This window comes from Dromiciops gliroides, chromosome 6, assembly GCF_019393635.1.
Source record: "Dromiciops gliroides isolate mDroGli1 chromosome 6, mDroGli1.pri, whole genome shotgun sequence".
Taxonomy (NCBI): Eukaryota; Metazoa; Chordata; class Mammalia; order Microbiotheria; family Microbiotheriidae; genus Dromiciops; species Dromiciops gliroides.
The window spans coordinates 159,634,662-159,656,513 of record NC_057866.1 but is presented as its reverse complement, the minus strand read 5'-3'; the positions used below and the strand labels follow the sequence as shown (position 1 = coordinate 159,656,513).

At 42.3% G+C, this 21,852-nt stretch overlaps 1 protein-coding gene across 1 annotated transcript in view; it reads left to right on the top strand.

The window, feature by feature from the left end:
• The window catches only part of LOC122732687 (zinc finger protein 827-like), a 243,102-nt gene extending 221,669 nt beyond the window's left edge, over window positions 1–21,433 (top strand). Inside the window, exons 9-10 of the mRNA XM_043972999.1 lie at window positions 18,372–18,510; window positions 21,268–21,433. Of these exons, the coding sequence (XP_043828934.1) occupies window positions 18,372–18,427 (56 nt within the window). The 3' untranslated portion in view covers window positions 18,428–18,510; window positions 21,268–21,433. The remainder of the gene's footprint in view (window positions 1–18,371; window positions 18,511–21,267) is intronic.
• The last annotated feature ends 419 nt before the right edge of the window (window positions 21,434–21,852 follow it).

The window sequence follows — 21,852 nt, the reverse complement described above, 5'->3', positions numbered from 1 at the left end:
CGGAGCTTTTGTTTGCTTATCACATTATGGTATGTTTGCAGAACAGTGAGTTGGAGTCCGGTCTGACTGAAGGGGTGGTAGGGTACAAGGAGAGAGTAGGAGATGTGTTCAAAGGTGATTCACACTAAACTGCGGAAGGATTCTGAGTTTCAACTTCATTTCTAATAGGCAATGGGTAGCCATTAACGATTGTGAACAAGGGGCAGCACATGATCAGAGCTGTCCTTTAGGAAGGTTAATCTATGGAGGTAGATAGAACAAATTCGGGGAGGAGGGAGAAGATGGGAGATAAGGAGACTAATTAGAAATCTGTGGAATAATCCAGACAAGAGAGAATGATCTTTTTGTAAAGCTGGTCACTGAAAAAATAGTTTTTCCCTTTTCTATACTTGAGATTTGGTATTGAGTTGCTTGTTCAGCCTTGGTGTTGTTGGTATCATTAACAGGTGTCAAAAAAGCCACTTGAATTGGGTCTTGGCAGGTAAAGAACTTTTCCATTGACCTTTAAGGGTGTTATATGTGTGTGTATGTTTTTTTAATGGAAAAAAAAATGTACATTTCTCTAAGAGCATTAGCGGGTTTTATCTCCTATAAGATGAGAATGTGACCACATTTTCAACTCTGGAGAGACCCAAAGGACCTTGAGCAGATAGATGTATGCTGTTGAAATAAGAATGCAGTAGTATTTTAATGCTAAGGGAACGATTTGTAATTGCCCATGAGTACCAGATGCAGAAATCTTAGTTCATGCCATGTTGAGGTGGCACATTTATTTGCACTTGCCCCAAATTGGGAAATGGCAAACAGTAAGACACTCTTGGTGGTGCAGCGCATAGAGCTCAGTCCTGGAGTCAGGAAGACCTGAGTTCAAATCCAGCCTCAGACACTTACCAGCTGTGTGACCCTCTGCAAGTCACTTAACCCTGTTGCCTTCAGTTTCCTCATCTTTAAAATGAGCTGAAGAATGACTAAGCTAAAAATTAAGGAGACTTAAGATGCAAAAGAACTGATTGTTAGAACTGTGGTGGAATTTAGCCTATCCCTTCATTGATCAGGCTAGGGAACTGATGACACAGATTAACCGATGTGCCCAAAATGGAGCAGCTAGCAAGGGAGCAGAGTGAGGAACAGGGAGTGGTAGTTGCAAAGAAGCCGTTTTACACTCTATATGTGGAAAACTTCCGAACAATTCATTCAATCTATCCCCCAAAGTGGAGCAGACTGTGCCTGAGGAGTCAGTGGGTTCCTCTCCCAGGAGGTTTCTAAGTCAAAGCTGAAGGACCGCTTGTCAAATGGAATTCTTTTCTTCAAACTAGACATTTTCAAGTCCTTGGACCCAATGGCCACTGAGGTGGGCCCCTTTCCCCTTTCAGATCTGAAATTGTGTGGTTCAATGACTGGAATCCCAAGGCTTCTAACTCAAATTCCAGCATCCTTTCTGCTAAACTAGGCTGGGCTCCCTCATCCAGGAAGTCAATTACCTCCTATGTCCCTTGAATTCTTTGTCACCCCACCTAGGAGGAAAGGTAAATATTGCCTGAAGATAATATCTCTGAAGCACATTGAACCTTTGGGGTCAGAGGTAGTAGGTAGGACAGAGTGGCTACAGCTCAATGTAGTCTAAGGCTTTCCAGTCCTTAATTTATACAGATGATTTGCATCGATTTGCATAAATCAGCTCTATTTTCTTAGGCTTCATGAAATTTTTCTCATATTAACAGATGTTTTGAGTGCCTGCTGTGTGCAACATCTCTTTATAGAAAGGAGAAACTGGCAAGATGTGGAACCCCTGTCAAGTCAGGAAGTTTGAATACATAACGGAGAGGAAATCCATACCTTTTGTACATCTACCCAAATAACCTTTTTTTCGGGGGTGGGGGTAGTGTGGGTCTGGATCTGGGATTTCATTGGATCGAGGGAACTCCCTCTACCAGTACAGAACAACTACTGTTCTTTGACATAATCTAAAATAACTTGTCTCAGGGACAGACATGTCAGATCAAGTGACTTCTCCAGGGTCATACTGCCAGTAATGCAAGCATAGGTAGGATTTGAACTCAGGTTCTCCTGATTCCAAGGCCGGCTCTCTCTTCACTGCCACCTCCCATCCAATGACCAAACAGTATATAACACTCAAACTTCCAGAGCTGCTATTTTTCATTTTCACCACAGATCAAAGGTAATCTATGTTTACAAAGTTATGATTTGATTTTTTCATCGTTCCAATTTGTAACCAAAATGTTACATTGACATTTTGGTATTTAATGTACTTGATTTCTTTTCTGTTTGTAAAAGTGAGGGGAAAGGGACAATTTCTTTCTGCTTACATTTTCTCTCCCACTCCACAGCTACTTTGGAGAGCGGTTATCATTGTTCCCAAGCTCTAAGGATGTTAAAGGGCATCGCTCTACCACTAACACTCCAGATTTCCCCAATTAATTTTAGGGAAGGTGGATCTCCCAATCCTCAAAAAAATATTGTAACCTTGGATGTTCCTTTCTGATTAGGAAAGGGTGGTTGCCACCAGATTTGTCTAGCTGGAGAACTAACAATCTTTCGCGTGTTCTAGAGCCCTGGAAATGGTAGTCAGTTTTTATAGGAAGTAGCTATCCCCAGATGACACTCATGATTATTTCTTTATTTTTAAATATTATTTAAAATTTACAGATTTTATTCTACATAGAAAAACTTGTTCTATCTAAAATTGGATTTTTCCCCCATTAGCGTCATTCTCTGTTACATGACCTCAATATGCATTTTTTGAGAACTGAAAAATAAACATTCTTCTCATTAAAAATGACTAAGCATTATATACATTTTTCCTTTTAAATTTGTGAAATAGCAAGCCTTTCCATAATATAGTTAATAAAAAAAGATGATCACACATGAAACTGCAAATCTATTCTGTACAACTTGCTATTCCTTTTAAATATATAATCAAGTTATCACATAAATTTCTTTTTTTCTTCCCCCTGCTCTAGAGATGACTACCATTAGACACAAATGTGTGTGTAAAATCATTCCAAACAAATTTCTATTTATCAGTTCTTTCTCTGGATGCAGATGGCTTCTTCTTTATAGGTCCTTTGTAGTTAATTTGGGTATAATAGTCAAAATGACTTAGTAACTCAAAGTTGTTTTTAAAACAATATTGCTATTACTATATATGACTTTCTCGGTTCTTCTCATTTCACTGTTTATTTTCCATGTGAGTCTAGCCATGTTTTCTATAGTCAACAAGCTCATCATTTCTTATTGGTCAGTAGTATTCCATCATAATCATATACTACAATTCATTCAGCCATTCCCTAATTGATGGGCATCCTCACAATTTCCAGTTCTTTGCCACCACAAAGAAAGCCACCACAAATAGTTTAGAACATATAGTTTCTTTTCCTTTTTCCCTAATCATCCTGGAAAACAGACCTAGTAGTGGCATTGCTGGGTCAAAGAGTATACATGTTTTTATAACTCATTGGGCATAAATCCAGATTGGTGTCCAAAATGGTTGGATTGGTTCACAGTTCCACCAACAGTAATTAGTGTCCCAATTTTTCCATATCCCCTCTAACATTTGCCACTATCCCTTCAATCATTTGAGCCAAACTGATAGGTGTAAAATGATATCTCAAGTTGTTTTAACTTGCATTTTTCTAATCAATAATTATTTAGAGCATGTTTTTATATGACTATATATTGTTAGTATGCTAGGTGCGTGTGCGCACGCGCGCGCACACACACACACACATATACACACACCCTTGGCTTAGAGGAACCACCTAGCATACTAAATAGAAGAACTTGGAGTCAGGAACACCTTTGTGTGCTTTATATAACTAACTCCTTAGGACTTAGTCTAATGCCTATGGACTTAGCTTACTAAGCCATCTGCATAAATGAAAGAGGTTTCCACACACCCTGACACAGATCCTTCCCATGAATGATCCCATGAAGGAATAATTCAGACCTCCAATGGGTTCCTTTGGGGATCCACAGTGGTATTGTCATCTGCCAGATACAAGATAAATCTACTGATGCATTGATTTGTGTAATGAAGGGCACTGGGTCTTACACGCTGTTCCAAGCCATCCACCAGGTCATGTATTTGCAAGACAGTTTATAAGGACAGAATTACAGTCTGCAGCCTTGGAACTCAGTGAACTTAACTAGGGTGCATAAGAACCAAAACCCTCATCATGCCCTTTTAAGCACCATACTCTAACCCACCAAGCCCAGGCAGCCATGGACCATTAGATTTAGCCCAGAAAGGAGCAAAGGGTTGATTTGGATGAGGGAGAGCTATGCTTTCATGGGTATTTTGCAGCAACCCCATGAAGAAAACTTTTGCCAGTGTAGATTAGCGACCATTCTACAGTTTTAAGTCTTATGTTAGTGTTGCTTTGGGCACTGAGTGACTGGTCACACAGTCAACGTGTGTTGGAGCTTGGGCTAGAACACCACTTCCAACATCAGCTTTCTTCATAAGCCATACTGCCTGTCTAAAAGAGAAAAAGAATGGTATTGATCCATTTTTCCCACAATGCACACTTTAGAGGTACCTCTCAAGCGCCTTTCATATGAGCCCATTGGCTAAAACATTGTATCTGTGTATCTGCTTAATTGGAATTCTATAAACCAGTCATTTTTATTGGGTAGAAAAGCGTGGGGAGCAAGAGGGTTTATTAACAAAGCTGTCTTATGATTTCAAGTCCTCCATAAACAACCACATGTTACACATGAGGGTCAAGGGAAAGGTAACAAAGAAGTGTTAGGATGCATTAACACACAGTGGAATGGGATGGAATCAGATTCAAATGGACACGGCCTGTGCTCATGAGTTTGTCCTGCAACTCTCCCCCAAAGAGCATCCTGTGGAAAGAAAAGGAGAGAAGAGGTAATAGAGACGAAATGAGAGCCACCAGCATCCCCAGCCCCTCTATCAAGAGCTTTTTAGGAACGATCCTTATTGGATGGGTATTCATGAGTCCTTTCTTCTCCTGGTCCTGCTCTGCCACTGACTGAGTAAGGGACCTTGAGCTAGTCACCTCATTCTTCAGGCCTTAGTGTTGTCATCTGTATAATGGGGGCCCTGTTCTGAAGGATAGCTTAAGATACTTCTCAGTCAGGCCTATCCTGGGATCATAGACTCTGCCTGCAAGGTCACCCTCTGAGGCTGTATGATCACAGAGACTTCTTCTGGATGGTTGCTGACTACTGGGAATCTTGAAACAGGGAGAATAAAACATCGGATAAAAGAGAAGGAAACTTACGTAAGGATTTTTCAGTGTGAGTGGTCTGGGCTGGAAGTATGAGAAGAGCCGGTGATGGTAGATTGTCCTAATATCCATTGTCTGCCAAAGCTAAACTAGTGAGATGGGAACCAATTAACAACAATAATTATAATAATACTCAGAATTTGTAGAGCACTTTTAAGATTACCATGTGCTTTTTCTATGTTATCTCATTTTAGCCTCAACAAACTGGTAAGGTAGGTAGTTAATGTTGTTCAGTCATTCAGTCATGTCTGACTCTTTGTGACCCCACGGACCATTGCACAGCAATACTGTCCAAGGAGTTTTCTTGGCAAAGATACTGAAATGTTTTACCTTTTCCTTCTCCAGTGGATTGAGGCAAACAAAAGTTAAGTGACTTGCCTGGGGTCACACATCTAATAAGTGTCTGAGGCCACATTTGAATACAGGTCTCCCTATCTACTGCACCACCTAGCAGCCCCTGTGAGGTAGATACTATAATTATTATTATTCCCATTTTACAGATGAGGAAACTAAGGCACAGAGGGGTTAATGTTGTAGACTTTTAATTAAGTGCCTTGCCCAGGATCATAGAACGAGTGAGTGTCTGGGGCAGAACTCAACCCTTCATTTTTCAGTACTGACTTCTGTGCTAACCAGTGCAATTAAAAATGTTAACCCCTGGAGAGCACTGGTAGATCATATTCTTGTTAGGGAGGAGAGGAAGGGGCCACACAAATTGTAAGTAATGACCTCTAATGGCTTCAGGGGCTGTAAAACAGAGAACAGTAACTACCAGGATGAAGATAACACCTCAGACTTTATTCCAAGCTCCTCCTTAGAGCCATTCCCCAGCACGGGCAGGGCCAGGAATGGTGGCCACGAGGGGCTATTGATCAGGAAGAGTCCTTGGATGCTAGAGTGCTTTGCTGGGGTCATTGGACTTTATGGAAGCAATTGACTTTGGGTAAAGTGCTTGCATTGATAATGTTTAGGTCAGAGTACAGTATTCCTTGGTACAGGCTCCCAAGTGGCCCCAGAGTGATCTAAGCAGTTACCACTTGTTTACCCAGATTAACACAATCACTTTGGGCAGCTAGAAAGTGCAATGGATAGAGCACTGAGCTTGGAATGAGGAAGACTGATCTGCCTTCACCCTGTTTGCCTCAGTTTCCTCATCTGTAAAAGGGAGATAATAATAGCACCTACCTCCCAGGGTTGTTGTGAGAGCAAATAAAATAATATTTTTAAGGTGTGTAACGCAGTTCTAGGCATGTAGTAGGTGCTATAAAATAACTTACTGTTGTTGGACAGATGAAGCTCAGATGAAGGGGACTTGCCTAAGGTCACAGGACTAAGGAGTAGAAGCTCAGGTCTTTGATTCTTTGTTGGATATTCTTTCCATTAAACAGATGGAAGGGAGGTTGAAGTGGGCAGCTAGGTGGAGCTGCAGTGGATAGAGCACCAGACCTAGGGTTGGAAAGACTCCTCTTCATGAGTTCTAATCTAGCCTCAGACACTTATTAGCTATGTGACAAGTCACTTCACCCCATTTGCCTCAGTTCCCTATATGCCAAATGAGCTTGAGAAGGAAATGGCCAACCACTCCAGGATCTTTGCTAAGAAGACCCCAGATGGGGGCATGAAGAGTCAGACATGACTGCAAAGACCCAAACAAAACACGATCACTGCAAATGTCATCCACACATCTCACGTACTTTCCACAAACAAATAGGGAAGGTCAGTGTGAGCACTCAGTTAAGAAATGGCTAGCTAGGCCAGCTTGGGGAGAGCTCTCTCCCACAATGACACAGTAACCTGGCATCAACCCTGAAGCAGCACTAATCAGCTGTGCCAGCTCACCTCTTGGGGCCTCAGTTCTCCATTTAGTAGAAAAAAATAGGGAAAAGAAAGACAGATTGACCCTTTCAAGCCCTACCTTTGATGATTCTGTGACATAGAGGAATGGGTTGCCACGGCCAAAGAATTCATCACCAAGTTGTCAGCCTTTCTGTACTTACCTAGGCTGAGGCTTTAGAAAGAAGAATCACAGAATGTTAGAGTTGGGAGCGACCAATGGGGTCACAGAGTCCAACCTCCGGCCCAAAGGAATTCCCATTATAATATACCTTAGAAGTGGTCATCTGACTAGATTTGCAGATGAGTGACGTTTTCTCGACATAGCCAAATGTGGGCATTCGTTTTGCGTGACCGTGCACATTTGTTTAAAGGGTTTTGTTTTTCTTTTTCTAGTGGGGGATGAGGAGAGGGTGGAGAGAGAAAAAAGTTCTTGTTAAATGAACGATTTTAAATGGTCGTCCAGCTTCTGCTTAAAGACCTCCAAGGAGAACTTAGTACCGACCCTAATTGCTAAGAAGATTTTCCCAAGCCAAAGTTTTCTATAAGCCTAAATTTGGTTCTTTGCAATTTCCATCTTTTGCCCCAGGTTCATCCCTCTGAGGCCAAACAGAAATGTCCATCCCCTCTTCCATCTGACGACCCCTCAAAAACTAGCATCTAGTTATCCTATCCTCCTTGAGCCTTTTCCAGGCTCAACATCTTCAGTTTTCTCACAAAAACCTGGTACGATGATGATCGTCCCTCTGGTCATTGTACTAGAGTTGCACAGAAGTGAGCTGCAATTTGTACCTTTGGAGGGAACATCCACATTTAGATCCCAGCTCTACTGGAGTATGACTGTGAGTGGCACATCAGACTCAGAAGTCACACTTCTGGACATGCACAATTACCACCATGAAGGGTCTTCTCTTTTTTTTGGGGGGGGGGGCAGGGCAATGAGGGTTAAGTGACTTGCCCAGTGTCACACAGCTAGTTAAGTGTCAAGTGTCTGAGGCCGGATTTGAACTCAGGGAATCCCGAATCCAGGGCCAGTGCTTTATCCACTGCGCCACCTAGCTGCCCCAGGGTCTTCTCTTAAAATGCAAAGGACTATAACTGAATGGTGCCTTGAATCTCTCAAGCTATGGGAAAGGAGGAAAATCATCAGTGTCTCCTGTATCGTCATCTAAAGGCTGCTTCTCTTCGGAGCATCCTCTTTACTGACCTGCTAGCAGGTGTAATGCTGATTTAGGGAATCTGCACAGTTATTTATGTATTCAGGTCACATTCTGTCCTCATCTTTGCTTATAGCTTCAACCAAATCAAGTGTCTTCGCTCAGCATTTCTCAAGCTGAAGTCAGGTTGAGGGGTGCTGATGTGAAGACATCTTCAGGCACTGAAAGGTGGGATATTTATTCTCAGGACAAACAGCAACGGTTTTAAGTCGTAAAACCCCAAATCAGAAGCAGCCTGTACCATATACCTGCCATGCATACAAACAGCCGTAAGAAGAAAGGTCAAAAGGCATCCAAATTCTACAGACTCCTGAAAAGAAGTAAACCTTCGTTTTCCCCACATCCCCCTCCTGATTTGAGCTGTCTACCACAAAATACCATGTTGAAAAGTCACAGAGAACAGTTCCCAATAATAAATTTTGTCCCTCACAGCCCCATTTGGGTGCTAAGTTTTTGAAATTGTGTCTATATAAACTTCTTCCTATTTCTTCTTCTCCCAAGGTCACAGACTTAGAGGTCATCTGGTGCTAATACCCCTGCCTCTGTTTTATGCATAAAGAAACTGATTAAGTGAGACTAGGTAAATTGATCAAAGCCATACAGCTAGTAAGTATCAGAGCCCAGATCCTAGGCTATTCATTAGCATGAAGCATCTTGGGGCTAATATCACCAGGATGAGATTTTTTTTGAGGGACAATGAGGGTTAAGTGACTTGCCCAGGGTCACACAGCTAGTAAGTGTCAAGTATCTGAGGCCGGATTTGAACTCAGGTCTTCCTGAATCCAGGGCCAGTGCTTTATCCACTATGCCACCTGGCTGCCCCCTAGGATGAGATTTTAAAAGGTATCCTAAAACCTATGGAACAAAGATGGATTATGTCCACTTTTAACTAAGAGTATTAAAAATCTACAATAAAGAGGGGAATACACTTCTTTGTGTTGGCATAGAAAAATAAAAAGATTTGTTATAGATTTATATAGGGAAGATGAGGAGGGCTTGAAACAATATTTTTAATCTAATCCAGACTCAGCTATTAACTCTGCATCCTTGGACAAAGCATTAAATTGTCTGAACCACTTTTCTTATCTGTGAAATGGGAGAGGTGGACCTGACTATATTGTGAATTGGTAAAATATCTCAGTTTTCTAAAGTAGAGCACCAGGCTGGCACCAAGATGGTGGAGTAGAGGAAACAACCTAACTGAACTCTCTGAACATTCCCCTCCGAATGACTTTAGAATAACTCCTCAAATAGAATTCTGGAGCAACACAGCCAACAAAAGGTCAGGGTGAGATATTTTTTCAGCCCAAGACAAATTAAGAGGTCTGCAAGAGAGGTCTATGATACCAGGATGGGGGCCAGCCCTGATTATACAGAGCAACAATGCCAGCTCTGGGTCTTGAAGGTGGCAGCAATAGCAACAGCTGCTGCAGGGACTCTCAGCCCAGAGATGGTAAGGGGGTCAGACAACTGGTCAGAAAGAGATTAAAGGGGACCCTGAGCTGACACTGGATGTGGTATTCAGCACTCTTGGCAAATCCATTGCCGATAGGCAGTTCTCAGTCTCAATTCCAGGGTGGAGAGAAGTGCTTGTGGTCAGTCATATGGTAGCCAGGACCTTGGCTACAGTTCCAGGACCAAGAGGAAGACTAAAGCTTTCAGCTGCAGAAGAGCAGGGGCCCTTTCTAGGTAAAGACCAGAGTACAGACTAGGAGGCAGTGACCATCATACCTCTTCCAGGATAACATGACCTTGCAAACACTGAAAACCTATAAACACCCAGAACTAACTTTGAAAGTCTAAGGAGAGGTCACTAGGTCTAAATTAAAGGATGTCTGTGTGAGAGAGAAGCAACACAAAAAGCCTGAAGCTGGAGACAATGCCTCCTCACTCCCAGGGGAACAGAGCCCAACTTTAACATAAAGTTCAAAGTCAAGAAATAGGCTGGAGGGGCAGCTAGATGGCGCAGTGGATAAGCACTGGCCCTGGATTCAGGAGTACCTGAGTTTAAATCCAGCCTCAGACACTTACTAGCTGTGTGACCCTGGGCAAGTCACTTAAGCCCCAATTTGCCTCACCCCCCCCCAAAAAAAGGGGGGGGCAGCTAGGTGGCGCAGTGGATAGAGCACCGGCCCTCAGGAGTACCGTGAGTTCAATATCCAGCCTCAGACACTTACTAGCTGCGTGTGTGACCCTGGCAAGGTCACTTGACCCCAATTGCCTCACTTTAAAAAAAAAAAAAAGAAAAGAAAAGAAATAGGCTGGAAAAGTGAGCAAACAACAACAACGACAAAGAACCAGACCATAAAAAGCTACTATGGTGGCAGGGAAAACAGAGACAAACAAAAAAGGAAAAACACCTATTAGCAAAGCCTCATGGCAGGGAAATGCAAATTGGACCAAGTCCAACAAGAATTCATAGAAGAGCTAAAGAAAGAGATGAGTGGTAGAGGAAAAACTGGGAAAAGAAATGAGAGTGATACAAGAAAATGATAAAAAAGGAATTAAAAGCTGGGTAATTGGAAATTAAGGGGATGCCCATTAATTGGATAATGGTTAAATAAGTTGTGGTATATAATTTTTCTGCTTCCATAACTTCTTTGTTAGAACTTTTAAATATCATATTTCATAATGTTTTTATTTATTTTAATAAACATTTTTATTTTAAATTTTGAGTTCCAAATTCTATACATTTTTACATCCTTTTCCTCCAACTTCCCTGAGGTGGCAAGCAATCAGATATAGGTTATATATATGTGTAATTATGTAAAACATTACCATATTAATAATTTTGGACAAGAAAACTTGAATAAAAGAAAAAATGAAAGAAAGTGAAAAATAGCATGCTTCAGTCAGTGTTCAGTCAACATCAGTTCTTTCTTTGGAGGTGGGTAGCAAGCTTCATCATTAGTCCTTTGGGATTGTCTTGGATCGTTGTATTGCTGAGAATAATTAAGTCATTCACATCTTCATCAAACAGTATTGCTGTCACTGTACACAATGTTCTCCTGGTTCTCTTCACTTCACTATACATCAGTTCACTTAAGTCTTTCCAGGTCTTTCTGAAATCATCTTTCTTGTCATTTCTTATAGCACAATACATTTTGACAATGATAAACACAGTTTTGTTTGTCCATTCCCAACTTAGGGGCATTCCTTTGATTTTCAATTCTTAGCCATCACAGAAAGAGCTGGTATGAATATTTTTGTATAAATAGGTCTTTTTCTGTTTTGGGGGATGTCTTTGGGATATAAACCTAGCAGTAGTATTGTTGGATTAAAAGGCATGCACAGTTTGATTGCCCTTTGGGCATAGTTCCAAATTGCTGTCCAAAATGGTTGCATCTTTTCATAACTCCACCAACAATGGATTAGCATCTGAGTTTTCCCACATCCCCTCCAAAATCCAACATTTTCCTTTTTTATTTTATTTGCCACTCTGACAGATATGAGGTGGTACGTCAGTTGTACAAGAAGTAGAGATGCTTTATGAAATGAATTATGATAATTGTCTTACAAAAACACAGGAATTAAACATAATCTGTGTGGTCATAGATGTTCTTTTGTATTCCCAGAGGAGTTAGACCAGACACCAACTGATTTCTTTGCTTTTACTTTCCTGCTACCAAATAGTCTCTTACAACAATTCAAAAAGCAATTATGTATAAAGCTTCTACAAGTGGGTTTTTTTTAGCTAATAAGAAATTTTCAAAACTCTTTGTCATTTCATTTTAAAAGATTTTCAGTTTTTTAAATTCATCATTCCAATCCCACAAGCATTTAAAGGTGTCCTAGCCTTTGGGGTTACAAAGTTAAAACAAAAATTACTTCTTCCCCTCAGGGAGCTTACCTTCTAAAGGGAGGATGCAACATGTAGAGTGTTAAGAATATACATGATAGGGGCGGCTAGGTGGCGCAGTGGATAAAGCACCGGCCCTGGATTCAGGAGTTCCTGAGTTCAAATCCGGTCTCCGACACTTAACACTTACTAGCTGTGTGACCCTGGGCAAGTCACTTAACCCCATTGCCCCTGAAAATAAAATAAAATTTAAAAAAAAAAAGAATATACATGATAATTTAAAGACAGAGGAAACACTAAAAATTGGGGATGTAGGACAGGTATCTTAACGTGTGAACTGAGGAAACCAGGGATTCTAAGAAGCCAAGGCAAGGAAGGAGGGCATGAGGGACAGAGTATTCCAGGTGTTTTCTGGGCATGGAGTACAAAGGGATGGAGGTGAGAAATGGAATGCTACATTTGGGGAATAGTAGGTAGTGCTATGGGGCTAGGTCTCTTCATAGTATCAAAGGTTGAAGTGGAAAGGTGACAGAACAGATGAGAAGAGAACAATTAGCAGGCTATTGTCTAGTCTAAGGAAGAGGTCACTAGGGTCTAAATTAAAGGGATTGCTGTGTGAGGGGAGAAGTGACAGATTCAAGGGAAGTTGGATGTGTCCAAGCCCAGAGAAGTTAGATAATTTGCCCATGATCAGATGGCTATTGAGTGGAAGAGGGGAGGCTTGAATTCAGGCCTCACAGGCCTTTCATCCACCTCAGGACTTTTTTTTTTCCTTTTTTATTTTTTTTATAGGGAAATGAGGGTTAGTGGCTTGCCCAGGGTCACAACAGCTAGTAAGTGTCAAGTGTCTGAAGCCAGATTTGAACTCCAGGTCCTCCTGAATCTACTGTGCCACCTAACTGCCTCAGGACTTTTAATAAAATGAAGCTTTTCCTCCTTAAGTACATATCCAGAAAGCAGAACAGTCAATATTTATATCTGAATCATTAATCCTTCCTTTAGGTCATCAGAACAAGGTCCTTTGGATTCCCATCAGCAGGCATTGTTATAAAACTGGCAGAGACCCTAGAGGTGACCTAATTCAACCCTGGCATTCAAAGAGATAAAAAGGACTTGATCATTCATAGTTCCTATAAAGGGCAAAGTTGGCATGCCAGCTCAAGTCTTCTGATTCCAAATTGAGCACCCCTTGCTGCCTCAGAGCAGGAACTTGACTCCCTGAACTGATTGGGAAACCAGAGGTTAGGGTCTGTTGAAAAGTCTTGGCCTAGACCTAAGTTCTCCACTCGGCTCTGCTACTGCCAAGCTGTGACCCTGGGCAAGGCATGATCTTCTCTGTGCCTGTTTTCCCATCTGTAAAATAAAAATCAAAGCTGCCTCCCTATGTCTGCCTGTTAAAGGCAGATAGTGAAGACACTAATGGTAAGGCAAAGATAGGACAGAAAGTGGCATACAAATCAAAGACCATGGGAGTAGAGAGGAAAGATTCAGAAAATCTGATGGTAGCCTGTTCAGAAGACAGATTCATAGGAGCAGGTTCTGAATATCCCAAAGGCTAAGGGGAGAAATTAAAACTCTATAGGAGAGCTTGCTTTTGAGTGGGAAGAAAGCATAAAATATTACCCAAATGTAAGCTTTATTGAGTGAGCTTTATAATGGAAATGAAGTTTGTAATGAAATTGATGAAATGAATGATGAAATGAATGAATGAAAAACAGGAAGGTCAACATGAGGCAGTGGCTGGGGTTGGAAGACCTAGGTTCAAATCCCTGCCTCCACCATACCACCTTTTTGACCTTGGGCAAAAGACTTTGCCTCTGCAGCCTCAGTTTCCTCATCTATAAAATGGGAAGGTTGGACTAGATTTGAGGTTCATTCTAATTCTGAATTTCTGATAGTGGTTTTTTTGTGGGAAGGAAGAAAAATATTGAGGGGCAATAGTAATGAAAGAAGGGTTGTGTGGAAATGATAGGTGTTATATAACCAAGTCTCTGCTTGCTTTATGTCAGAGCTTTGAAGTAGGTAATTGAAATGGATGTGTGTTCAGGCTGGTAGTATATTCATTAATTATATTTAACTAAAGTGGAGGTCTCACCATAGGATTCTGGAGTTTGTGAGTAGAAAACAAAAGCTTTAATAGTAACAGTAAAGAATTATCAAGAGAGAACTGCTCTTAAATGGAAAAGTCACACTGGTATAAAGAAGAAGCCAGGGACCTAGAGGAATTGCCTTAACCCACAATGATTTCTTTTTTTTTCTTTTCTTTTCTTTTTTTTTTTTGGTAAGCAAATCAAAGATGTTGCATAGAACAAAGACAGTGATTTGTGGAATCAGAAGCTCTATTTGAACCCTAGCTCGGTCTCTCTGACTGTAAAATGGGAATGATTCCTGTTTTCTCCTGATCTCATGTGGATGGTACTGGGACTCATTTACACCCAGAATAAAAGCTATAACTATTATGAGTTCTTTGCTCTACTTATTTCACTATGGAATAAGTGCTAAACAGCCAACTTGGCCCTCTCCTCCAGGCTGAAGCAGGCTCAGCATACTTTTCCCAAGAATAAATAGTTAGGGGAGAATCACCACTTCCTTTCTCCAGGCCCAGGGCTGAGAAGGACCCATTGCCACAGTACTGATTTTGTCAGTAGAATTCCATCTCTTAGCCCCCATTCTTCCCTCATATTTGCTAACATAGCAGTTTCTAAACTTGAATAAAAGGAAGCCAGTTCTATAATATTTTACTTTTTCTTGATTTAAAAGCCAACTGCTAAGATAACTAGGAGGCTTTGACACAATGCAGGAAGAGATTCCTTACATCCTATTGGGCAAAAGAGAAATCCACCAATAACTCCAGTGTTGTCCAAGGGAAACTGAGCTAAGTGTCAAGGAGAGGTGTCCAAAGAGTTATGGGAAATTGTCAAGATCACATCCAATAATCATTAAAAATGATTGGCCCTTATGACAGGCAGTGTGGCACGGTGGGAAAGGCAGTGGAACTGATGTAAGAGGACCTGGGTTCAGATCCTTCCTCTGACCCTTACTGCCTTTGTGCACTTGAGAAGTCCCTTTATCTTTCTAGCTTTGTGTCCTTAGCTGTCAAATGAAGTGGTTGGATTGGATGCACTCTAAGGTTTTTTCTAGTGCCAGGCACCATGTTGCTTTATAGATAATCTCCTTTGATTCTACAACAACCCTGGAAACTTACTACATGATATTATTATGTGTTGCTGTTATGCCATTTTTACATTTGAGAAACTGAGGCAGATGGAAGGTCAGTGACTTGCCCAGGGTCACACAGCTAGGAAGTATCTGAGGTTAGATTTGAACTGAGGACTTCCTGCCTTCAGACATCACAGAAAGAGGATGTAACTTGCTCCAGGTCACGTGGGAATCCAGTGGAAGAGTTGGGATCCTGGTGTTTCCTCCTCGTTGGCTCCTGCTTACTTCAATTTTATCCTTGTGTTTTTGTAGTAGATTCATATCTTTCCTTTTCATTGCATAGTGCTGGTGTTATTTTTCTGAATTCAGTAAAGGAAATCAGACCCTTTTTAGTGCAACATTTCAACTTCTGGGAGTGCATAGTAGAGCTTGAATGACTAATACTTAGAGGAATTGTTAAAAGACTTATTTACTTTTAATTGTGTCTACTTGTTTGGTATGTGACCCAATTAATTCATCCTTATTGTGAGTGTATTGGAGGACCCTGTACCCTCTTGACCTTCTCCTATAATTATTACCATATTCTTCCTTTGAAGCTATGTTTTGATTACATACTTAAAAGGAACCACTAAAATATCACTATCATCATGGCATGGATGAAATGCCCACTGCTTGAACTCGAGGGCAGTAATCTAATGCACAGCTCTTTACTACTCGTGTCTGGCCAATAGGTGGAAGCCATGCACCCCTCTCTCTGTGCCCCTTCCTCCCCAACTTGGAGTTCTTTGTCTAATAAGGGGAGAGTCACCATCTAAGGCTGGGCCTGGGAAATCCCTTTCTCCCAATTCCCCTTTCCTTTTCTTCTTTGCTCAGTTATGGGGTCTGATAAGTCTTCCTTTAGCTGAGAATTGGTCCAGATGCCTCTCGTGAAATAGAAGTAGGAAGTCTAACCTTCCTTGTGGCTTTGAGCAAACCAGAGAAAACAAAACTCTTTCTTCTGTTCTTGGCTGGGGACCATGGTCTGCTCAAGACTAAGGTAGAATTCCATGCACCACTGAGCCATCACCATATGATAGCTAATCCTGTTCTGCATTTTGAACGGCACCTACAGAGTGTATAAATGTACGGTGGCCCAAAACCTGGACAAAACTCTTGCTGGAGCTCTGTGATCTTTTGTTTCCTGTCGTCTTCGTCTTCTTCTTCTTCTTCTTCTTCTTCTTCTTCTTCTTCTTCTTCTTCTTCTCCTTCTTCTCCTCCTCCTCCTCCTCCTCCTCCTCCTCCTCCTCCTCCTTCTCCTTCTCCCTTCTCCTTCTCCTTCTCCTTCTCCTTCTCCTTCTCCTTCTCCTTCTCCTTCTCTTCTCCTTCTCCTTCTCCTTCTCCTTCTCCTTCTCCTTCTCCTTCTCCTTCTCCTTCTCCTCCTTCTCCTTATCCTTCTCCTCCTTCTCCTTCTCCTTCTCCTTCTCCTCTTTCTCCTTCTCCTTCTTCTTCTCCTTCTCCTTCTCCTTCTTCTTCTTCTTCTCCTCCTCCTCCTCCTCCTCCTCCTCCTCCTCCAATTGTTTTTCAGTTGTATCCAACTCCTTATGACCCCACATGGGGCTTTCTTGGCAAAGATACTGAAGTGGTTTGCCATTTCCTTCTCCAGCTCATTTTACAGATGAGGAAACTGAAGAAAACAGGGTTAAGTGACTTGTCCTGGGTCACGCAATGAGTAAATGTCTGAGTCCAGATTTGAACTTAGAAAAAGGAATCTTCCTGACTCCAGGCCCAGCACCCTATCCACTATGCCACCTAGATGCCCTATTCTTCCGGACTTTCTGAAAAAAGAGGATACGATGCTCATACAGTTTAGCCTGATCCTATCCACTGGTTTCACATTTAGGGGGAAACAGGCTCGGAAGGGAAGAGAGTTTTGCCCAAAATTATAAAGGTACTCTCTGTGTACTAAAGCAGAAGTTGATGAAAAGGACAAAAGAAGATAAATTGCTGAAATGATTATCTCTTAAGACTGGAAAGAGACTACAGGCTATCTGCTCTAGTTCACTGGTTTTACATTATGAGGCCTGTCTTTGGACATGCCACCAGTTGTTTCACGTTAGGGCACAATATCTGTCATCCCTCCTGGCCCTCTCACCAGTAGAATGTAAGTCCTTGAGATCAGTGAATGTTTTACTTTGTCATTTGATTTCCAGCTCCCAGCGTGCTGTCTTATACACTCTAAACGCTTAATATATACATGTTGCATTGCTCTCGGTCAGGCACGATTGTGAACTCGGGGTGTGATGGCAGTTAACTCGTTCTTTCATTCACTGTGTATCTATTGAGTAAGTAGTTGGTTGGCTCACCTTTAGCCAAAGAGAAAAAGAAAAGGTAGCATGGTCTGGTAGAAAGAGCCCAGGATTTGGCATCATGAAACCCAGACAACTCACTTCATCCTTTGGACCCACATTCCCTCATCTACAAAATGAAATGGCTGGATGAGATGATCTCTAATATAAACCTGGAGTCTATGAATGTATAGTTAACTACTGTCTTTGTCTTTTCTAGTCCTGTACATTTTATTTTATGCATTTAGAAACTTCATCCTGAAAAGGACTACAAGGTCTTCAACCAGACTGCCAAAGGGGTCCATGATTCAAAGAACGTTAAGCACCAAATTTCAGAATCAATATGGCAGCTCAGTAGCCAGAGAGTGCAAGTCATCCCTGTACAAGATGCCTAATAAGGTGTCATTCGGCCTGTACCTGAAGGCCGCCAGTGAGAAAGTCCACTGCCTCCCAAGGCTACCCATTCCACTGTAGAATAGTTTCCAGTTTGTAGGTTTTTATTTTTCCCTTCCATCAAACCTAGATTCCATCTCTAGGCCCTGTATCCACTAGGAATTCACCTAGATTTGATATTAATTTGCTTTTGCTTTCAGGAACAGTTTCCTATACAGGAAATAGTCTTGCTGGACAGGCTTGGGCCAGGTGCTGCTTAAGTCCCGAGTCATATCTCCAAAGAGAGCTCTGTGCAGGCCTTAAGTGTAACTAATTTGTTCTGTATCATTTTTGTTTGTTTGTCCCGCTGTGTTTTTGTTTTGTGGCCCAGAGAACAGAAAAGATAGGGCTGGAGGCAGGAAATGGATTACCATCTTGGAAGTTTAATGACAGCTTTTTCCTGCGACGACGTGTTGGGAAAGTGTTTGGCCGACAGCAGACGTTGTCCCGACATCTCTCACTGCACACAGGTAAAGTGAATCTTGAGCTTCTCTCTCTCTCTCTCTCTCACACATACACACACACACACACACACACACACACACACACTCACCCCCACCCCCACCACCACACCAAAGGTCCTATTCAAGCCTTTCCATCACCCCCTCAATCTAGCACCATCTTTCTTTAGGAGAAATCAGGAAAATTGATGAAAGCCCATTTCCACTTTCTATCCCCAAACTTTTTTCCACGTGGAATAAATTAGTCATTGAACAAAGTGCTAGAAGAACCAAATGATCTGTGCTTTATTTTGAAGGGTCCTTTTTTCCTCTGGATATTTTGCAACAATTGGGTTTCTCTCTGACTTCACAAAATCAAATTCAGTGGATTTGAATCAAGGAAATGTTACTATCAGAACTATAATCCAGTTCTGCTCTTTGTAGTTTTTCCCATTTAGATTTAAACCCTTAGGAATATGTTTTGAGGGGAACGAGTTGGGGAGGTCCTGTCACACCCACACACACACACACACACAACTTCCAGCTCTGCTTAAGAGAAGAAGAGAGGAAAAGGGGGAGAAAAAATTCAGTCTATCAAAGCCAAGTACCATACATATATTCCCTTCCCACTGGGATTGGTTATCAGTAAAAAAAAAGGATTAGGAGAGGAAGGATACCTGGAAAGAGATGAAGAGAAAAAAAACGCAACCCCTCCCTCTCATATTGGACATGGGATCACCTTAGATCACCCCTCCATCTTTGTGGTCCCTCTCTCCTTACCCACTTCAAGTAAGGGAGAATTTACTCTCATCCTACATGTACTCTTTGAGATCTTGGAGGCAGTTAGCGAGAAACAGCTAGGGGAAACAATGATGGCCTAGTAGACAAAACTAGGTACTTTCTGATCTTGGGCTAGCAACGTGGCCTCTTGAGACCCCAGTTTCCTAATTTATAAAATTACAAGATTGGACCCAGTCACCCTCTAATTACCCTTCCAGCTCTGGTCCTGAGATTCTCTGAAAAATGGAAAAGGGAGACAGGAGCAAGGAGGGAGGAAGGGAGAATAAGTCCATCAAGCCACCAATCCACCAGCCTTGCTCCCTCCCTCATCCTCCACAGACATCAGATTCCCTCCTTAATCCAGAGCTCCCCTTTCTGCTGATCCTTGATCTCCATTCTTACCCAGAGCCCCCTCCTTCCACAGCCTTAGCAGCTTCCAGGGGGAGATATGTGCTCCTGTTGCTCTGAGTTGAAACTCTTGGTTCATTTTCCCATAGAAACACTGTTAAATCATGGTGCTTAGTTTCTGTGATACCATTAGTACAATACATGAGGTGGGCTTTGACAGTTGGCCTGGGAATCAAAACCCACCAAGATGACATAGTTTCTTCAGGTGATGCTATATAAATGATTCTGACACCTGCTTTATTTGTAAACGCGGGCACCACCGGGACAATTATGGTGCTGATAGGGTTAGAATAGGGATAGGGACTCAACTGGTGATTCCTTCTATGTCCGTGTAAGTGTATTTCCTTACACTTTGGCATATATAGTAGAGGTGACTCTTGACAAGGGAGCCCCTTCTACCAATGCAGACTGGCACTTCTCTGCAGCTCAGAGAGCTGCACTAGAGCAACAAGAGATGAAATGTCTTGTGCCACAGGCATGGTCTGAACCCGGATCTTCCCTGGTTTCCAAGCCAGCTCCCTATCCACTACTCCACACTGCCTCTCTGGTCTTATTATTAGTTTTAGAGTCTCAGTGGCTAGCATTCTGACCTTGGCATCAGTTTATAAACGTGCCTCAGATACTCACTACCTCTCAGCCTCAGTTTCCTCATCTGTAAGATGGGGGAGTAGGGACTTAATGACCTCTAAATTGAGGATGCTCTAATACTAGTAGAAACCATAATGGTAAAGCACAAGTCTCCAGTTTTCTCAAGAGGCACTTTTCCTCCTTCTGTTAGCTTATTTGACTCTCATAAGAATCAAGTATGGCCAGACTTTCTCCTACTGCTTGGACCCAGTAACTCACCCAGCAGAGAGGGGAGAATTAAAGAAGGGCCTTGGCCCTCCCACTGTAGCACAGTCAGACTTATTCTTCTGGACCTCAGGAAAATGAAGCAGAATGCCTTCATTTTCAGACGCTGACGAAGTAAATGAATCCAAAATGACCCCAAGGAATAATCTGGAGCCTTTGTGTCACTTGCTTACTGGTCTCTACCAAGTAACTGACTGTATACTTTCCATTTTATATATTTGAAATGAAAAGAAAAATGAAAATTTTAAATAAAATGTTCCCGAGTCAGACTATTTTTATTTTTTTACTCCCGTTCAATTCTTAATTCTCTTGGCTGACCTAGGCCTGAGCCTTGGAAAGTGGCACAGCTTGTCCCTAAATTGTAATTACTGTGGCATCGTCCCTTCCCTCCCTCCTCCTACTCTGGTTTTTAACCCCTAAGAAGCATGGCCACAAATACGCTGAGTGATGTAGGAGGCTGGAGGCCCCCACCCTTCCATCCCCACTGATGGTCCACAGGACAAGTCCCAAAGGGTTACAAAGATGGGTCCTCTTCAAGCCCTGGAGCTTTCTTGCAGTGCCCATGTGCCTGCTTGTTGAGCAAAGCCTCTCAGAAAATCATCCTTTCAGGTGGCTCTGGTTTCCTCCTTTGAAATGACACTCAAGCCTTCCTTGCATGTACCCAGCAGTGAGGCATTTAAGGTGATGCAATTGAGTTTCTGACTTGGGGCTGAGAGATTGCTCTCTTTGCTCTTCCTTGTCCTGCAGAGGAGCGAAAATTCAAAGGCCACTTGTGCCCGTATGCGGCTAAGTGCCGTGCAAACCTGAACCAGCACCTGACTGTCCATGCCGTGAAGCTGGTGATGCACCGACACTGAGGACATTGTCAGCGCCGTCACCTCGAAGGCTGCGATGGAAGGAAGCACCCTTATTATTACAGGTGAGGACGGCGCAGGCTCTGCCCCCAACATCCCTGTCTCCTTGGCTGGAAAACCATCCGCCAGCCTGCTAGCCAGCTACAGTGAGTGGCCTGGTCTGCTGCAGGGGGCTGCCTGTACCAAGCCTCGGACTTCCCCCTCTCCCCTGAAATGCCTGAGTCCTGCAGGCGTAGGTGTCCCACTTCAGGTCTTGGCTCAGCAGCTTCTTCTCTCTCACCAGTGACTTTGTGGGGTCCAGGCCCCAGGTGCTAAGTCTCTTGTCTGAGAATAACATTGATGTACCTTCTGAGGGTGGGAGGAAGAAGAATGAGCAAGACTGATTCTTGAATCCCAGATAAAGGGAGACAATGGTACCTTAATTACCTTAATTACCTGGTTTTTATTCTTTACCCCACCCCACTTAAGAAGAAGATTC